The following is a 20,701-nucleotide window of genomic DNA, read 5'->3' on the forward strand; positions in this document are numbered from 1 at the left end:
AAAGAATCTGACAATTGCAGAGGTAAAGTAGATGCCTAACTTTGTTCATTAAAAATTATACACACAGGAAACAATTCCTGTGCCATGTTTGAAGTTTCCTAATAAATCAAAGAAGTTTAGAGGTTTATTCGTCACAACTCCTCTGTTTTTGGGTAATTTTGACATTTGTGAACAAATTAAGACAAGTATTTGACAGTAGCGAAGGCAAAGTAGATACCTAATTTCTGTAACATGTATACAGTTTAATAAGTGTTTATTAAGAAAAGTTAAAGAGGAGTTTCCATGTTAAATGGGCCACACTGTATATAAAAGATTGTAATTTGAATCTATAAAAACTTTAGTTAACAATATTTTTAATAATTGAAACGTAATGTGAAAGTGTCAAGTTAGAAACGAAGATTAGATTAGCACATCAATCTTGGAAGACGTACAAAAACTAGCGCCCCCGACCGTTGATATTAGTTAACAGTTAACATGAGGTAGTTGAGTGCGGTGACCGCAAAAGGAGCCACTCCAACGTTAGACGGCGGAACGCGCGTGTGGCAGTCTTCTCAAAACGACTGACAGCTCTTGATCGACAGTCCGTCGATGTTCATGATGCTCAGGTCATAATCGAAGTTGCTGCTGTCCCACACTTCGTCGCCGAAATTGAAATAGTCATCGAATGTCTGGCCATCAGTCTCGTCGGAGACCTGAGTCGACGGCGTCAGCACGGCCGACGGGGTGGGATTCTCCCGCTTGTTGGGCAGAAGGGAGCTTTCGGATGTGAAGTGCGAGGTGAAGGCCTGCGAGAGGCCGGAGGAGGAGTGCGGGGATATGTTCGCGGACGGCGTGTCCGGCGTTTTGGTAAGCGACATCTGATTCGGCACGACGTTCGGTCGTTGCGTGGTCGGCACGCCGTCGTACGGTACGTACGGTTCGTACGGTTTGTGTGGGGTGTTTTCGTTGCAGTGAACAGAAAGTGGACGCACCTGCCGTTGACGGGGCGACAGCGACTCGGCCGATTGCAGGGTCACGATGGACGAGGTGATCGGGGCGTCGGTCGGGGATTCGATCGGGCTGCTGTACGAGCTACCGTCCATGCCCGCGTTTATATGGAAGCTGCGTGCGCAACATTGTCTAAATCAGTCTAAAAAAACTAATGGATCACCGCTTTTCCTTTTTACTTCTCCCTTTAGCCTTTTTCGTTATCAATTTCTTTTAAATGCTACAAAAACCTTTTCGTTGATTATATAAATAACTTTTTAATGTCCCCTTTCAAATTTATGGATATCATTGGAATACTATATTGTATGTAATCCCGGCGCATTCACCAATTCTTTAAATTGATAATAGATTAGGAGAAGATTCATCCAAATTTGATTAAACAATTGTGATAATAATTTTGTTACTTATGTAACTATTGAACCTTCAGTCTACATTAAGATATGTGGTAAACTAAAGTTTCTGCAGATGTTAGTGAACGAAGAACTTCAAATCCTCTTCCTTTTAGTTTTGACATTAATTTTGTTTATTAATTAATAGGCTACAACAATTTTAAACTATGAAACCTTCAATGTACATTAAGATATGTAATAAATAAAAGTTTCTTTAGATATTAGTGAACGAAGTACTTAAAATCCTCTTCTTTTTAGTTTTGACATTAATTTTATGTATTAATTAATGGGCTACAATAATTTTAAACTATGAAACCTTCAATGTACATTAAGATATGTAATAAATAAAAGTTTCTGTAGATATTAGTCAACGAAGTACTTCAAATCCTCTTCCTTTTAGTTTTGACATTAATTTTGTTTATTAATTAATACGCTACAACAATTTTAAACTATGAAACCTTCAATCTACATTAAGATATGTAATAAATAAAAGTTTCTGTAGATATTAGTGAACGAAGTACTTCAAATCCTTTTCCGTTTAGTTCTGACATTAATTTTGTGTATTAATTAATAGGCTACAACAATTTAAATTATGAAACCTTCAGGCTACATTAAGATATGTAATAAATAAAAATTTCTGTAAATATTAGTGAACGAAGTACTTCAAATCCTTTTCCTTTTAGTTTTGACATTAATTTTGTGTATTAATTAATAGGCTACAACAATTTAAATTATGAAACCTTCAATCTACATTAAGATATGTAATAAATAAAAGTTTCTGTAGATATTAGTGAATGAAGTACTTCAAATCCTTTTCCTTTTAGTTTTGACATTAATTTTGTTTATTAATTAATAGGCTACAACAATTTTAAGCTATGAAACTTTCAATCTACATTAAGATATGTAATAAATAAAAGTTTTTGTTGATATTAGTGAACGAAGTACTTCAAACCCTCATCCTTTTAGCTTTGACATTAATTTTATGTATTAATTAATAGGCTACAACAATTTTAAACTATGAAACCTTCAATGTACATTAAGATATGTAATAAATAAAAGTTTCTGTAGATATTAGTCAACGAAGTACTTCAAATCCTCTTCCTTTTAGTTTTGACATTAATTTTGTTTATTAATTAATAGGCTACAATAATTTTAAGCTATGAAACTTTCAATCTACATTAAGATATGTAATAAATAAAAGTTTCTGTAGATATTAGTGAACGAAGTACTTCAAATCCTTTTCCTTTTAGTTTTGACATTAATTTGTGTATTAATTAATAGGCTACAACAATTTAAATTATAAAAACCTTCAATCTACATTAAGATATGTAATAAATAAAAGTTTTTGTTGATATTAGTGAACGAAGTACTTCAAACCCTCATCCTTTTAGTTTTGACACTAATTTTGTGTATTAATTAATAAGCTACAACAATTTTAAAATATGAAATCTTCAATCTACATTAAGATATGTAATAAATAAAAGTTTCTGTAGATATTAGTGAACGAAGTACTTCAAATCCTTTTCCGTTTAGTTTTGACATTAATTTTCTTTATTAATTAATAGGCTACAAGAATTTTAAGCTATGAAACTTTCAATTTATATTAAGATATGTAATAAATAAGAGTTTCTGTAGATATTAGTGAACGAAGTACTTTAAATCCTTTTCCTTTTAGTTTTGACATTAATTTTGTGTATTAATTAATAGGCTGCAAGAATTTTAAACTATGAAACCTTCAATCTACATTAAGATATGTAATAAATAAAAGTTTTTGTAGATATTAGTGAACGAAGTACTTAAAATCCTCTTCCTTTTAGTTTTGACATTAATTTTGTGTATTAATTAATAGGCTACAACAATTTTAAACTATGAAACCTTCAATGTACATTAAGATATGTATAAATAAAAGTTTCTGTAGATATTAGTGAACGAAGTACTTCAAATCCTTTTCCTTTTAGTTCTGACATTAATTTTGTATATTAATTAATAGGCTACAATAATTTTAAACTATGAAACCTTCCATGTACATTAAGATATGTAATAAATAAAAGTTTCTGTAGATATTAGTGAACGAAGTACTTCAAATTCTTCCCCTTTTAGTTTTGACATTAATTTTGTGTATTAATTAATAGGCTACAACAATTTAAATTATGAAACCTTCAATCTACATTAAGATATGTAATAAATAAAAGTTTCTGTAGATATTAATGAACGAAGTACTTCAAATCCTCTTCCTTTTAGTTTTGACATTAATTTTGTTTATTAATTAATAGGCTACAACAATTTTAAGCTATGAAACTTTCAATTTACATTAAGATATGTAATAAATAAAAGTTTCTGTAGATATTAGTGAACGAAGTACTTCAAATCCTCTTCCTTTTAGTTTTGACATTAATTTTGTGTATTAATTAATAGGCTACAACAATTTAAATTATGAAACCTTCAATCTACATTAAGATATGTAATAAATAAAAGTTTCTGTAGATATTAATGAACGAAGTACTTCAAATCCTCTTCCTTTTAGTTTTGACATTAATTTTGTGTATTAATTAATAGGCTACAACAATTTTAAACTATGAAACCTTCAATCTACATTAAGATATGTATAAATAAAAGTTTCTGTTGATATTAGTGAACGAAGTACTTCAAATCCTTCTCCTTTTAGCTTTGACATTAATTTTATGTATTAATTAATAGGCTACAACAATTTTAAACTATGAAACCTTCAATGTACATTAAGATATGTAATAAGTAAAAGTTTCTGTAGATATTAGTGAACGAAGTTCTTCAAATCCTTTTCCTTTTAATTTTGCCATTAATTTTGTGAGTTAATTAAGAGGCTACAACAATTTTAAACTATTAATTCTTTAATCTACATTAAGAGAAGTCATAAATAAAAGTTTCTATAAATTTTAGTGATGTTCATAAATTACACTTTCAATTTTGGTGAATACGCAAGTTTTAAAAATATTAAGTTGTATTTTTAATATATATTGTGGGCTTTCTTACAACAAATAATTATTCTAGTTTGTAGTTAATTTAAATATATTTTATAAATACCGATGTATTGAGAAAGCCTATATTCAATCTGATTACTAAAAATAGGCAATATTTCTTCACATTTTGTTTTCTGGGTTGCCTATTTAAATTTATTTGAAATTTGGTGAATGCGCCAGTTTTATTTGCTTTATTTTATGTGTATTTTGTTTTATTATCACCAAATGTAAAATTAATAAATTTTTACAATTTATTTGATATCTGATTACTGATGTATTGAAAAAGCTTTTGTAGCAAAATTAAGACAATTTTGACTAAACATACATGTTTTTATTAACAAGAATTAATACTGAATGGTTAATTGAGTTAATTTGTTACACTGGCACTTTAATTAGTTTTCGACGTTCCGTATAATCTCCGTAAAGTTTCACATTAATGACTTTATTAATATACGGTTGTATTTTAATTGATACTAAATTATAATAATTAAATACCTACTAGGAGTTCCACTCTAACATTTATTAAAGCTCAAAGTCAATTAATTAATATTGAAATTCCGTAATAAATCAATTAGTTAAATTAATTGGACTAAGCCGGAGAATTTAATTTTAAGCCAGTGTAACAGCGGTTTTTTTGATCCATTTCACTACTTCTATATTTTAATCTAAAGAAAACAATTACTAAAACATTTAGGTTGCAAAATCACTGAAATTTACTTTAATATTTCGTCATTTCTTTTGATATTTAACTGAGGTGAATAACATCAAAATGGAACAGACACAAATCATGCAAAAGGTTCGTGATTCAAGGAAAGTGTGACTGTTTAATTAATTAAGAATGAACCATTTCATTACCTAGTTAAATGTAATGAATTTAAGTATACGGTTGGAAGGAGGTGGTAATTTTATTGATATCACTCCTGTAATAGAAAGAAAATGTGTTATCAGCAATAATATTTAACAACTTAATGTCCTGTTGCCTTAAATACATATTTTTTTTTATTTTTTTAATTATTTGCAACCTATATGTGCTATTTTTTTGTTTTACTGTCTAACTATCTATCTATTCTAAATGACAATATTAAATTACATGCACTTTTTTAAAGAAGTAGATCCTAAAATACGTAGTTTTATCGTAAATAAGGGTCTATGGGTTGTAAAGGTGTCGACTCACATTTGCCTTTGGAGTAGGTTCTGCCAAACGGCTTTGAGTTCGGCGGTCGGTGCACGTAGAATCACAGTTCTTTTGTTGGCGTTCTTGCGCGGCGTCCGAGACAAATCGGGGCCGCAGTGGACAGTCGGACTCGTGGCGTTCCTCCCTTCCGGCGATATCGTTATCCTGAATTCCGTTTCTGCAACAAAGATAACATTACTAAACTGCTGAGGTGGTGTACTGTTTATTTGAAACGTATGAATTAACTTATTAAACAGTTTCTTTGTTTTCTTACTGTTTATAGTATTGTAAACTATTTAAATGAGTTTAAAAATTGGTGGATGCGCCAATACACTTATGAAATAATTATTTAGTATACTTGATAATTTAATAATGTTTAAACCTTTGTTAAAGGTAAAATATAAAATTTAATTTTATTAACAATTTAACAACTACTTAAAATTTGTTTGAAATTTGGTGAATGCGCCAGTTTAAATAAATCAAATTGTTAAAAATTTGAAATGTCTCTGTTTTTCTGTTTTACCCATAAATATTCACTTAATATGTGCTGATTAATTTAGTATTTATAAATCTTCTTCTTTTTAATAAGCTCTTTTATTTGGTTTCAAGCTTATTTTATTTTATTAAGTTTAATAAAATTTTCTGTAAATAAATTTATAAATTTTAAATAAAAATGTGGAATACTCTCTTTGTTTTCTTTTTTCTAATAGTTGTATATAAGAACTTGTTTTAAATTTGGTGAACAACCTTGTTTTTAAAAAACTTTATTATCAATTTTCATTACATGTCCTCAAATTTATTTTATTTTATTAAATTTATATTTCTTTTGTCTTTAAATGATTTTTGTATACTTTATTTGAAATATATAAATTGATTTGAATCATTAAAAATAATGAAATATTTCTTGTTTTCTGGGTTGCCTATGTAAATTTATTTGAAATTTGGTGAATTCGCCAGTTTTATTTGGTTTATTTTATGTTTATTTTGATTTATTATTACCAAATGTAAAATATATAAATTTTAACAGTTTATTTGATATTTATTGTATTAATAAATATAATTATTAGAAATATATAGGTCTATATAAGTTTGTTTTAATTTGGGGAATAACTTTTTTATAAATCTCTGTAATCAGTTTTCTTTCCATGTGTTCAAGCATATTATATTTTATGTTACTGTTGTCTTTAAACAATTAATTAATCAATATTAATTGTTTAATTAATACTTCTTCACATTCTCTGTTTCATGGGTTGCCTATTTAAATTGGTTTGGAATTTGGTGAATGTTTTTTAGTTTTTATAAATTTCATTTTTGACCAGTTTTCTTTGTCTTGTTTTATGTCTACTTTGTTTTATTAGTATAACTGTATAAATTTTAACAGTTTATGTGATACCTATTGTATTAATAATAGTATTTATAAAATTTTTGTTCAATTTTTTTTGCATGTGTTCAAGCTTATTGTATTTAATTAAATTTATGTTACATTTGTCTTTAAATAATGTTTGTCAATATATATGAAGTGTACAAATTAATCTAATCTAATTTTAAAAAAATTGAAATACTATTTCACACTCTTTGCTTTATGGGTTGCCTATTTAAATTGGTTTAGAATTTGGTGAATGCGCAAGTTTCTATAAAATCATTTCTGGGTAGTTATCTTTGCCTTGTTTCACGTTTACTTTGTTTTATTATTATCAAATATAAACTGTATACATTTTAACACTTCAATTGATATCTAAAAAAATAATATATTAATAAATAAAACTAATTATTAAAAGCCTTAAATATTAGTTTTCTTTCCTTGTTTAAATTGTTTCCTATATAAATTTGGAGAATAAACTGGTATATTAATACCTTTTCTCTAAATAAAATTGTAGGGTATATTTAAAGTGTAGAAATTAATTAATTAATGACATCTTTGTTTTCCGGGTTGCCTACTTAAACTGTTAGAAATTTGGTGAATACACCTGTTTATATGAATCAAATTGCTATTGACCACTTTACTTTGTATTGTTTCAAGTTTGTTTTATTAAATTTACTATTTTTATCTTTAAATAAAATCAAATAGTTCATTTAGAACGTAGAAATTAATTTCTTAGTGAATAATACATCTAATTATTAAAAACTTCTTGTATAATGGGTTGCCTATATCAGTTTAAGAATTGGTGAATGCGCCAGTTTCCATTTACATTATTATATTTTACATTAAATTTATTACCTTTTTTCCTAACGTTGAAGAACATGTCGGTGACATGCGACAAAGGTAGCGGCTCCTCGATAATGAATAGGACACGATCCCGTGAAACTTTCGCGAACAACAACAAATCACTGAACAACAAAGTCCAGTATTGCCGGACGTTCCTACCCTCCACCCTGCCCAGGTCACCGCCGAAAATCCATTGCCGACCCGGTTTGCTCAGCACAAAAGGCTGAAAATAGAAATTACCAACGTTACGCAATTGCACCAATTTAAATCCATGTTCAATACTCACTTTACATTTGGTGAAGACTAATCTATTTTCTAAGTCTTGTACTGTAAGAAGCGGTCTTCCTTCTCCGGTGGGTTCCATCAAACCAGCTTCGGAGCAAATCTCCCTGTAGGTTGTCTGAGAATTGGACGCATTAATTTAGTCACCAATTTTTACTTAGTATACACACCTGTAGGTCGTGGATGATTTGATTTATCACAGCGTAATCGTCGTGCGAAGGCTTAGTCGAACTTTGGACCATGGTGAGCATCTTGAGCACCTCCCTGTAATGTTCCAACGGTTTGTGTATGAACAACGTGATGTCCGGCCTCCGCCTCGGCACCGCCGGTGTCTGCACAACTCTTGTGAACTCCGAATTGGCGTTCTTCATTTTGCCAGCCAACACGCAATCGGCACGTTTGATGCCGGTGCAGTAGCGTTTGTAGGCTGTTGTGATTTCGTGCACTTTCGATTGGTACGTCGGTATGACGGCCAGAACAGATGGTTCGCCGTCTTCGCCGATCACGTGGTCCAGTATGTCTTCGGTCAGTCGCAAGATCTGGAAGAAGATGGAGAAACGGAGAAGGATGGAAGGAAGTTTTAGTAAATTTGTTTCACTACTTACGTCTTCGACGTTTTGGAAAAGTTGTTTATGTTCTTGTGCCGTCAATAGATCTTTTCTCTCCGCCAGTGCGGAGACAAATCTTGTAACGCCAAATTGCAGTGCTGTAGAATAAGTTTGTTCTTTGCTTATCAGTTGATAAATTATTTTGTCCCGATGCTCTTCAGGATTATTTACTTGTTTCTGGAATAAACATATTAATCTTGAAAACAATATTTATCTGCAATGCGACTGCAGAACTTTATTAAGATTGTTTATTTATTTAAAATCCAATAATGAAACATTTTAATTTTAATTATTTTAATTAATTTAAATAAATATTATTTACAGATTTTTCAGAAAATAAATAAAATAGAGGATAAAAAATACATCACTTGTTTGACATTCAAGTAGGTAAGGTAGATTTCTAATTCTACATGTATACTTTACATTCTCATAGGCTGAATATAGTTGTTAAAAGCTTTCTTGTTTTCTTGGTTGCCTACTTAAATTTGTTTAGAATATGGTGCATGCGCCAGTTTAGATTAATAAACTCTTTGGACAGTTTATTTGATATACATAAATCAATTTATTAGTGAATGAATGTGTATAAGTAACAAATTTCATTTATGTTAATTCAGAAATTTAGAATTGGTGAGGTGGAACAGAATAGCACTAATTTGACATTAGAATGGGTAAAGTAGATACCTAATTTTAGAAATTACAACATGTCATACAAAACCATTTTTTGTTTATTTAAAAGTCAGTAACTAAATATGCCAATAAAGTTGGGAAAGTTTTTGCTTTGAAATACGATGATCAAAAGAAAACACTGCGATTTATGTTCGTATCAGTTACACGTCACCTAATTAAAATTTTTAAACAAGTTGCATCGCAAAATACCAGTGGCAACACTATCGAGTCACCTTAATTAAAATATGGCGTTAATTACACAAGCCATACAAAGAACTCGTCTGTTTCCACTCGATTACGTTTTTGTCTGATGCATTTTATGCACCACTGCAATTTAATACGGATGCACGTTTATTTCATAAAGCGTTTCCGGTAAATAAAAACAAAGAACGTGCTTAATTGGTCGTTTTTGGTTGTAATTGTTCTGTGCACGATATTGAAATTCGAATTTGTTACATTGGTAACTCTTTTTTTTCATTTTATAATTTTCTATTGTAGTTGACTGGACAAAAGCTGAAATGTGAGGCCAAAATTAGCTTTTTGTATCTCGTATCATCAAAAATAAAATTACAAACAAAAGTTGTACCATATGTATTATGTTAATAATAAACATGGAATAGTTAGTTGAATTTAACCCAAGCACTTGTACCAAACTTCCTGGACTAATAAGGAAGTAATTAGCACACGATTTTGAACACAATTCAGCCTGGAAAATATGAATTTCTAAGATAATTCTGTGTAAAGAAATAGAACGAAAGTTTGTGGTAATGGGGGAGTTTAATTAATAAGACGTCAATATCAGGGATAGACAAATTTCGCTTTAAAATTATGAAGGTATTTGTGGATAAAATTACTAGACCTCAAAGGTTTCATTAAATTCTATCACGCTGAATTTAGAGTGGTTTCAATCAAGAATTTAAGATGGAATCATAATAAACTTGCATTTTAACTACGCCTCGGAAATAATTTCTGACACACAAAATTAATTTGACATTAGAGTAGATAAAGTAGATACCTAATTTTATAAATCTACTTTACATTACAACCCAATAAATTTTAACAGATGATTACTGTATGTAATGAGTTTAATTTTGATAAAATAAAGTAAATCAGTTTTTCATAGAAAATTTATAAATCAGAAAGTAATTCATCTATTCATTTAGGATAAAATTATAAACACATGTTTGAGAGTAAATCAATTAAAATTTATGACCTACAAACAAATTAATATCTACAAAAAATGTTATTTATCCTTTTTTGTGGTAAAATTATATGTAAGTTTATTAATAACTTAATATTAATAAACTTATTAATTACTTTATAATTAATAAATAATTAGTTTTCTTAAAAAAATATATAGACAAGAAAAAACACAATTATTTGACACTAGAATAGATAAAGTAGATATCTAATCCTACAAATCTATTCAGACTACTTCAAAATGAATATATTCAATTAAAATTATTTAAATAAGTTTAATTATGTACATTAAGATTATAATATTGATTGGTTAAATCAATAAAACGTGACATTAAACAAATTAATATTTAAAAAAATAATATTAATTTATTTTGTTGAATAATACGTATCAATAAACTAATGTATTAATAATACATTTTTCTTTAAATAATGTTATAGGGTATATTTGAAACGTAGAAATTAATTTATTAATGACTTCTATGTTTTACTGGTTGCCTACTTAAAGTCTTTGAAATTTGGTGAATACCCAGTTTATATGAATAAAATTGGGTTTGACCATTTTTCTTTGAATTGAGTTTGTTTTTATTAATTATAGACAAGATAAAACACAATTATTTGATATTAGAATAGATAAATTAGAAATCTAATTAAAATTATTGCATATAAGTTTAATAATGTATATCAAAATCAGAATATTGATTGGTTAAATTAATAAAATATGTCATTATACAAATGAATATTTAAAAAATAATAATTTATTTAGTTGGATAATACATTTCAATTTTTATTTTGAAACAGAAATTATTAACTGATTACTTGAAAAAAATATAAGGACATTATAAAACATAATTATATAACAATAAAGTAGATAAAGCAGATATCTAATTCTACAATTCTACTTAGGTTATAGCAGAAAGAATTTAATCAATTAAAAATATAGTAAATAAGTAAATTAATCAAATTAATATATAAAATAAAATAAATTAATATAGGGATAAAAGTATAAACATAAAAATATATGTTTGACATTAGAGTTGGTAAAGTAGATATTTAATTCTATAAAATGTTCAGTATGTATGTAAGTAACTAAATGAATCAACATATTAAAACCATTATAACCATAATTTTAATGTTTTAAAATTAAATAAATTAATGAAAAACAAAATATTCATTCATTAATTTCTGTAAAATAATAAAATATAACTTCTTTAATACTAATATTTGTAAATGATGTCCATGAAAACAGGATAAAAAAATATAAACACAGGATAAAAAATACAGCACTGGTTTATTAAAAAAAAAACATGTATTCGTACAAACATAAAAATGTAACAAAATAAAAGTTGTGTGAAATAAAAGATTCGTGACATAAATAATATTAAAAACTAAATAAACAATGACAATAATAAATTAAAATAAAAAAACAAACAAATAACTAAACCTAACATTGAATAACTTGATAAAAATTTGGCATTAATTAAAACATTTACTGGCCTTAAGTAATTACACGTGGGTACAATCAAGTAAATAAAATAATAAACTAACAAAAAATATACATGGTGGTGGTGGTGGTGATAATCAAACTATGACCCCGCTACCAACCTCAGAGCTGAAGGTGACTTGGGGCAGGTGCAGCTTCCTCCTGCTGTAATCCACGGAGGTGGTGTTCGTCGAACACACCGTGGAGGGTCGGCGCTGGGTGACCGACAGTTGAGGTAGCGTGGCATTGCTGCCCATCAAAGCCAGGTTGATGTTGGTGGTGGTGTTGGCGTTGGTGGACGTGGTGGATGAATGGGTGCTTGTCGTCGATGGGGTCACCAGTCTCTTCACGCTTGGCACCGAACCGTTTTTCGAGGAGCTTCGCCGGAATATTTCCAAGGTTAATTGACACTTGCATGCTCTGCAACAAAAACAATAACCAATTTAGTTTACGACCAGATATTATCGTCGGGATCTTGCGGAAGTAGCTACTACTATCAAATGTCAAGGCTCCCACCAATCGATACACTTACCTAATTAAGTTTAAAATATCGATCTCGGGCGTCATCACAACGTTATGCTTGTCGACGAAGATGATGTAGTCGCCGGGCAGGATGCCGGCCTTGTCGGCCGGCAAGCCCTTCTCCACCCTCTCGACCCTAGGCGGGTGCGTCCACACCACCGAGAACCCGAACCCCGCCTTCGGCTGTCTGATCAGTCTCTTCGTCTGCGTGAACGGCGTCCTGCCGCATTTGTTGCCCGACGCCTTCCTCTGGGTGGCGGCCGGGATGGCGTCCGGCCCTTCGGTCGGATCGAGTTCGAGATAGCGCAGGAACAGGTTCTCGTCGGCGTGCTTCTGCTGCTCCACGAGCACCGTCTTGTTCGTCGGTTTCTTCAGCTCAGGGTCGAGGTCGTCTAGCTGGATGACCTCCTCGACGCTGGACTGACTCTCGCACATTGTTGGGCTGGCTGTTGGGGGATGTGTTATCGGGACATTGTGCTGGCGGCCCGTCGACTGCGGCAGAAGGCGATACGAACCGCTGATGCCCTGGAAAATTGAAAAAAAAACAACGTCTGATGAGTGTTGCATGCAACTGGAAGTAGTTCATCGATTGGACATCCACGTTATCAGATTTAGACCGCGTCCAGCCATGAAATTGGAGGGAACTGGATATTGATCCGACCTTCAAGAAATGCATTGTCCCATCTTTTATAAATTGTGTCACTTTTCGAATATTAAATGGCGCAGCTTGTGGCAATTAATTCGTGATATACGGATGCAGTTTTTGAAAGGTCGAGGACGAAATTCTACCTGGGTTTTTCACACCTATGGGTGCTTGCTTAGGGTGTGGGACAATTTAAATGGTACAATGGACACAATGGTCACCAAAACTAACAAAACCTTGATGCATTATATATTTAAAACTTGTTGCAGAATATTCATGAACAGTTCAAAAATTTCAATGGGGAAGCTATTAGCACAGAGTAATCTGGAAACTATGAAATTCTAAGACAATTTTACACAAATAAGTAGAGGGGGAGTTGTGGTGATGGAGGAACTTAATTAGTAAGACGTCAATTTCAAGCATGACTTTAATATTAGGAAGGTATTTGTGGATAAAACTATTCAATCTCAAAGGTTTTATTAAATTCTATCAGGGTTAATTTATTAAGTGATTTCAATCAAGAATTTAAGATCAAATCGTAGTAAACTTCTATTTTAACTTAGAAATATGCTATGAAATTAAATTGACATTAAAGTAGGTAAAGTAGATATCTAACTCCTAATTTGTAACACATCCAGTTTAATCAAGAAATCAATTAAAATTACTGTAAATTTGCTTAATCTGATGATTAGAACTGATATATGGATTGACAAAATGTATATAAGAAACAAAATATTCGTTTAAATATTCTTATTTATTTGAATATTTGCTTTATATTGTGACAGGCAGAATTTAGTGAAGAAATTAATTAAAATTATTGTAAATAAGATTAATTTTTATGTTATAGAATGAGTATATTGGTTGAGTAAATCATTTGTTTGACATTAAAGTAGGTAAAGTAGATATCTAAAGCTACATATGTACTTTACACCGTGACAGGCTAAATTTAATCAAGAAATTAATTAAAATTATTTAAATAAGTTTAATTTTAATGTTCTAGAATTAGAATAATGATTGAGTAAATCACACAAACAAGTTTATCATATGAAACACTTTAATAAATGTATGTAACAAATGAAATATTCGGTTAATTATTAAAATTTTAATTTAAAACAAATATTAGTGACAGATTTTCCAGAAAAAAGGTTAAAAAATATCAACACTGGATAAAAAATACATCACTTGTTTGACACTAGAGTAGGTAAAGTAGATATCTAAGGCTACATATGTACTTTACACTGTGACAGAAAGAAATTAATTAAAATTATATAAATAAGTTTAATTTTAATTAATAAATCAATTAATTTTGTTTTTATTCGACATTTATCTTGAAAATAACCTAAAAAATGTATAAACTGTTTGACATAAGGGTGGATAAAGTAGATATCTAACTTTACATGCTTAATATTAAGAGTACATTGAATTAATTGATTCTTGAACGAATATAAGAAACAAAAACACCACTTACCGCTCTACAAGCATCTCCAACGTCAAAGCTCATGCACCCGAGCAGCTCGCTGGTTCTGCAACAATAAAACAAAACGTGTAGTCGAACAATTGACGTCTATTAAAACGGCATTTACGTATCGAATTAAGTAACATGTAGTGCAAACACATGTTCGACTCAATGGCGACGTGATTGCCATTGATTTTTCGAGGGTACATAGCTGTACAGGCAACAATAACTGTCGAAGGGGTGAAAAGGGCCCACCCGCATGGGTGGCACGTATGCAGCCGCAGAATCAGCTGATGCGGGGCCGAAAGTTTCTATAAGACCACGGTCGGATTTCGTGTTCAGGTAAAACACGTGTTTACGACCCCGATTTTCCCTCCCTTAACGGACTTTAAACGGCGAATATTCAAATTCAAATCTCAAATCGGAGGTGTGATGGTTTTTTTGCGTGTTTTTTTATTTTTATTGGCAAACGTTTGATTCGTGTGGTCACGGTGCCCCCATACATTATCGGTAATTGAATTAGCCCTTATCTGGTTGTGCCATCAAATCTGCTGGTCAATTGATACTAGTTACCTTCATGTTTGCATTATATCTATTGTGTTCAGTGTGCAAATATTCATGTCGATATTATTGTCAGCAAATAACGGTCGATTTAACTCAATTTGGGGGGTTAAAAACACTATTGTAACTCTCAGTAGTGTAACAATAAAATATTATTTGAACTGATTTATTAAAATTTTACTAATTTATCATGAAACGAATAAACTAGTTATGAATATTTTAAAGTTCTTAAAGAATATGTCTGATAAAAGTACAATTTTGACTAATTTTCTGTAAAATACAGCATGAAATTCAAATTGTTTTTTCGAAAATTTGTATTTTTGGTTCAAAAACATCTAAGCACCAACATTAATCATGAAACGAATGGACTAGTTATGAATATTTTAAAGTACTAAAAGAATATGCCTGATAAAAGTACAATTTTGACTAATTTTCTGTAAAATACAGCATGAAATTCAAATTGTTTTTTCGAAAATTTGTATTTTTGGTTCAAAAACATCTAAGCACTAACATTAATCATGAAACGAATGGACTAGTTATGAATATTTTAAAGTACTTAAAGAATATGTCTGATAAAAGTACAATTTTGACTAATTTTCTGTAAAATACAACATGAAATTCAAATTGTTTTTTCGAAAATTTGTATTTTTGGTCCAAAAACATCTAAGTACCAACATTAATCATGAAACGAATGGACTAGTTATGAATATTTTAAAGTACTTAATGAATATGTCTGATAAAAGTACAATTTTGACTAATTTTCTGTAAAATACAACATGAAATTCAAATTGTTTTTTCGAAAATTTGTATTTTTGGTCCAAAAACATCTAAGTACCAACATTAATCATGAAACGAATGGACTAGTTATGAATATTTTAAAGTACTTAATGAATATGTCTGATAAAAGTACAATTTTGACTAATTTTCTGTAAAATACAGCATGAAATTCAAATTGTCTTTTCGAAAATTTGTATTTTTGGTTCAAAAACATCTAAGCACTAACATTAATCATGAAACGAATGGACTAGTTATGAATATTTTAAAGTACTTAAAGAATATGTCTGATAAAAGTACAATTTTGACTAATTTTCTGTAAAATACAGCATGAAATTCAAATTGTTTTTTCGAAAATTTGTATTTTTGGTTCAAAAACATCTAAGTACTAACATTAATCATGAAACGAATGGACTAGTTATGAATATTTTAAAGTACTAAAAGAATATGTCTGATAAAAGTACAATTTTGACTAATTTTCTGTAAAATACAGCATGAAATTCAAATTGTTTTTTCAAAAATTTGTATTTTTGATCCAAAAACATCTAAGTACCAACATTAATCATGAAACGAATGGACTAGTTATGAATATTTTAAAGTACTTAAAGAATATGTCTGATAAAAGTACAATTTTGACTAATTTTCTGTAATATACAGCATGAAATTCAAATTGTTTTTTCGAAAATTTGTATTTTTGGGCCAAAAACATCTAAGTACCAACATTAATCGTGAAACGAATGGACTAGTTATGAATATTTTAAAGTACTTAATGAATATGTCTGATAAAAGTACAATTTTGACTAATTTTCTGTAATATACAGCATGAAATTCAAATTGTTTTTTCGAAAATTTGTATTTTTGGTTCAAAAACATCTAAGTACCAACATTAATCATGAAACGAATGGACTAGTTATGAATATTTTAAAGTACTTAAAGAATATGTCTGATAAAAGTACAATTTTGACTAATTTTCTGTAATATACAGCATGAAATTCAAATTGTCTTTTCGAAAATTTGTATTTTTGGTTCAAAAACATCTAAGTACCAACATTAATCATGAAACGAATGGACTAGTTATGAATATTTTAAAGTACTTAATGAATATGTCTGATAAAAGTACAATTTTGACTAATTTTCTGTAAAATACACCATGAAATTCAAATTATTTTTTCGAAAATTTGTATTTTTGGTCCAAAAACATCTAAGTACCAACATTAATCATGAAACGAATGGACTAGTTATGAATATTTTAAAGTACTAAAAGAATATGTCTGATAAAAATACAATTTTGACATTAAATTACTGTAAATTATAACAAACAAATACAAATAGCATCTTAGCACGTTGGTGCTAAGGAGTTGTTGCTTAAATTTGTTTGTAAATTGATAAATAATTGATTTACTGTGATTAATGAAATTTTGATGAGTTTATAGTACCCAGAGAAACATGAAATTATGCTCCAATGACTGCAATAATGATACAAACAACCCTTGTAAGTCTTTCCCTTATCTCCAGATATGTTCCTTTTCCTTCCCCTTAATCAGATTTCTTATGCGGTTCGATGCATCCGAAAATCCACGTTGACAAAACCATAATTAATGTTAATAACAGGTCAGAAAAACGCTTCGTGCCTCCATTGTGTGGGAAAAGTTTAAAAAGGTCCCAACCATTAATCTTGCGTTAGGAAATTGGCGCGATCTTAATTTACAACAACCCTCACAGCAAGAAATTTAAAAAAAAAAGTCATTAAGCAAAAACTAATCGACTAGTTTCTGGAAGCAATGACTTACCAATTCGTGGTCTTGAGTGCTTTGCAGTAACATCTTGTGTGTGTTTTCACAACTAATTAATTTAATTAAAGTCCGAGTGGATTTTTACACGAATGGCACAATGGTTAAAATGCGGACCGTAATTTGTTGGTGAGTCCCCTAAATTTCACGCCACGCCCCCTACAATGACCTTGAGTATTATTACATACTAGTGCGGTTGGAGGGATGAAAAATGAAAGTGGCCAAAAGTTGAAATCATATTAATTAAGGCCATATAAATTAATGAAGTTATTTGTTGGTTGTAAAATGATGTGATGGTGGAAAATATAACCTCAAATTATGGATGTTAGTTGTTGTTAATGGGGGTTGTAAGAATTATGAACGGTAAACGTGACAATTAAAATGTGTGAAGGTGTAATTATGTAACTGACACACAAACACACACACGCACCGTACCGATTGTCCACTTAATAAACAGTCGGGGTCACCGATGAGTACTATCACCAAAATAAAAAATAATAAAGCTGCACGATTCGCGTAACCTGCAGGTGTCGGTGCCCGAATCGTGAGTGTCTGCGATTCCCGTCGAGGAATCTGAGCTCCTAGGATCCGCCGTGGGATCCTGGCGATAATTTCCCACCACGTCGCCACCGGCACCGACCGGACCCCGTACAATGGCGATGAGGGAGAGGCCGCCGATAACGTGGAGACAGCTACTCGAGGTTTGGGGGGCGGCACATCGATCGTCGGCGATTTTGCGTGGTGGCGTCCTGCGCGGACGTCCGTCGCCGACAGACGACGGATATTTGTGTAAGGAATGTGCAACGAATACAGGTCAACCGATACCCGCGTCCATAAAACGTCTTTTTATGTTTCAATTCCTCCACATCTTCGACTCTTGCTTGCCACCTCGTGTGACGTGCCCTTTTGCTGGTGGCTCTTCTATTTATCCGACAGATTCAATACCTACGTACGTTTTCGTGAACAGATGGTCTGCACGTTTCGAATGTGTTTCTTACAGAAATGCATCGGTTAATTGAACGGAGCTGCAGGAAAAAAACCAGTTCGGTTTATTCAATACGTGAAAAGATATCAAAGGCGAAAGATTAGCCTAACAAAGGGCTATTGCTAAAATGCAATTACGACCACTTGCCCAGGGACGGAATGAATTGTGATGGGTTTCAACTTGATGTGGATGTAGCTTGTTTGTTGTATCAATGAGAGAATTATTGCAGATGGTGCCTTGGAGGCTTTGACCTTTCAAAATTACTGAAGGCAACTGCTAATATTCCAATTACCAGTTCATAAGAATCTGTTTCAAAATTACTGAAGGCAATTAATTAATTTTTTAGTTCCAAGTCAAATGTATCTGTTTGACAGAAACTTCAGGAAACCAGGAAATATATAGCTGTAGTTTGTCTTTTACATCAATAAGAGAATTAATGCAGATGGCACCAAGAAGTCTTTGACGTTTCAAAATAGCTGAAGACAATTAGGTAATCTTCTAGGTCCAGTTCACATGTATCTGTTGGCTAGAAGATTAATAGTTATCCAGTAAATTTGTTTCCATAGTTTGCCTTTTGTATCAATAAGATAATTAATGCAGATGGCACCAAGAAGTCTTTGACGTTTCAAAATTGCTGAAGACAATTAGTTAATCTTCTAGGTCCAGTTCACATGTATCTGTTGGCTAGAAGATTAATAGTCATCCAGCAAATTTGTTGTTATAGTTTACCTTTTGTATCAATAAGAGAATTAATACAAATGACACCAAGAAGTCTTTGACGTTTCAAAATTGCTGAAGACAATTAGGTAATCTTCTAGGTCCAGTTCACATGTATCTGTTGGCTAGAAGATTAATAGTCATCCAGCAAATTTGTTGCTATAGTTTGCCTTTTGTATCAATAAGAGAATTAATGCAGATGGTACCAATAAGTCTTTGACGTTTCAAAATTGCTGAAGACAATTAGGTAATCTTCTAGGTCCAGTTCACATGTATCTGTTGGCTAGAAGATTAATAGTTATCCAGTAAATTTGTTTCCGTAGTTTGCCTTTTGTATCAATAAGATAATTAATGCAGATGGCACCAAGAAGTCTTTGACGTTTCAAAATTGCTGAAGACAATTAGTTAATCTTCTAGGTCCAGTTCACATGTATCTGTTGCTAGAAGATTAATAATCATCCAGCAAATTTGTTGCTATAGTTTGCCTTTTGTATCAATAAGAGAATTAATGCAGATAGTACCAAGAAGTCTTTGACGTTTCAAAATTGCTGAAGACAATTAGGTAATCTTCTAGGTCCAGTTCACATGTATCTGTTGGCTAGAAGATTAATAGTTATCCAGTAAATTTGTTTCCATAGTTTGCCTTTTGTATCAATAAGATAATTAATGCAGATGGCACCAAGAAGTCTTTGACGTTTCAAAATTGCTGAAGACAATTAGTTAATCTTCTAGGTCCAGTTCACATGTATCTGTTGCTAGAAGATTAATAATCATCCAGTAAATTTGTTGCTATAGTTTGCCTTTTGTATCAATAAGATAATTAATGCAGATGGCACCAAGAAGTCTTTGACGTTTCAAAATTGCTGAAGATAATTAGGTAATCTTCTAGGTCCAGTTCACATGTATCTGTTGGCTAGAAGATTAATAGTCATCCAGCAAATTTGTTGCCATAGTTTGCCTTTTGTATCAATAAGATAATTAATGCAGATGGCACCAAGATGTCTTTGACGTTTCAAAATTGCTGAAGACAATTAGGTTATCTTCTAGGTCCAGTTCACATGTATCTGTTGGCTAGAAGATTAATAGTCATCCAACAAATTTGTTGTTATAGTTTGCCTTTTGTATCAATAAGAGAATTAATGCAAATGACACCAAGAAGTCTTTGACGTTTCAAAATTGCTGAAGACAATTAGGTAATCTTCTAGGTCCAGTTCACATGTATCTTTTGGCTAGAAGATTAATAGTCATCCAGCAAATTTGTTGCT

The 20,701-nt window shown here is 30.9% G+C and overlaps 1 protein-coding gene across 3 annotated transcripts in view; it reads right to left on the reverse strand.

Moving 5' to 3' along the window:
* Nucleotides 1-20,701, reverse strand: part of LOC109602693 (uncharacterized) — a 54,535-nt gene that overhangs the window by 9,951 nt on the left and 23,883 nt on the right. For all 3 annotated transcript variants that reach the window (XM_049965050.1, XM_049965049.1, XM_049965048.1), the window contains exons 5-13: nucleotides 14,622-14,676; nucleotides 12,521-13,035; nucleotides 12,111-12,408; nucleotides 8,640-8,819; nucleotides 8,205-8,573; nucleotides 8,039-8,152; nucleotides 7,765-7,975; nucleotides 5,547-5,724; nucleotides 972-1,101 (exon numbers count right to left, since the gene is read on the reverse strand). In XM_049965050.1, coding sequence (XP_049821007.1) covers nucleotides 972-1,101; nucleotides 5,547-5,724; nucleotides 7,765-7,975; nucleotides 8,039-8,152; nucleotides 8,205-8,573; nucleotides 8,640-8,819; nucleotides 12,111-12,408; nucleotides 12,521-13,035; nucleotides 14,622-14,676 — 2,050 coding nt within the window. The remainder of the gene's footprint in view (nucleotides 1-971; nucleotides 1,102-5,546; nucleotides 5,725-7,764; nucleotides 7,976-8,038; nucleotides 8,153-8,204; nucleotides 8,574-8,639; nucleotides 8,820-12,110; nucleotides 12,409-12,520; nucleotides 13,036-14,621; nucleotides 14,677-20,701) is intronic.

Source organism: Aethina tumida, chromosome 3, assembly GCF_024364675.1.
Source record: "Aethina tumida isolate Nest 87 chromosome 3, icAetTumi1.1, whole genome shotgun sequence".
NCBI lineage: Eukaryota > Metazoa > Arthropoda > Insecta > Coleoptera > Nitidulidae > Aethina > Aethina tumida.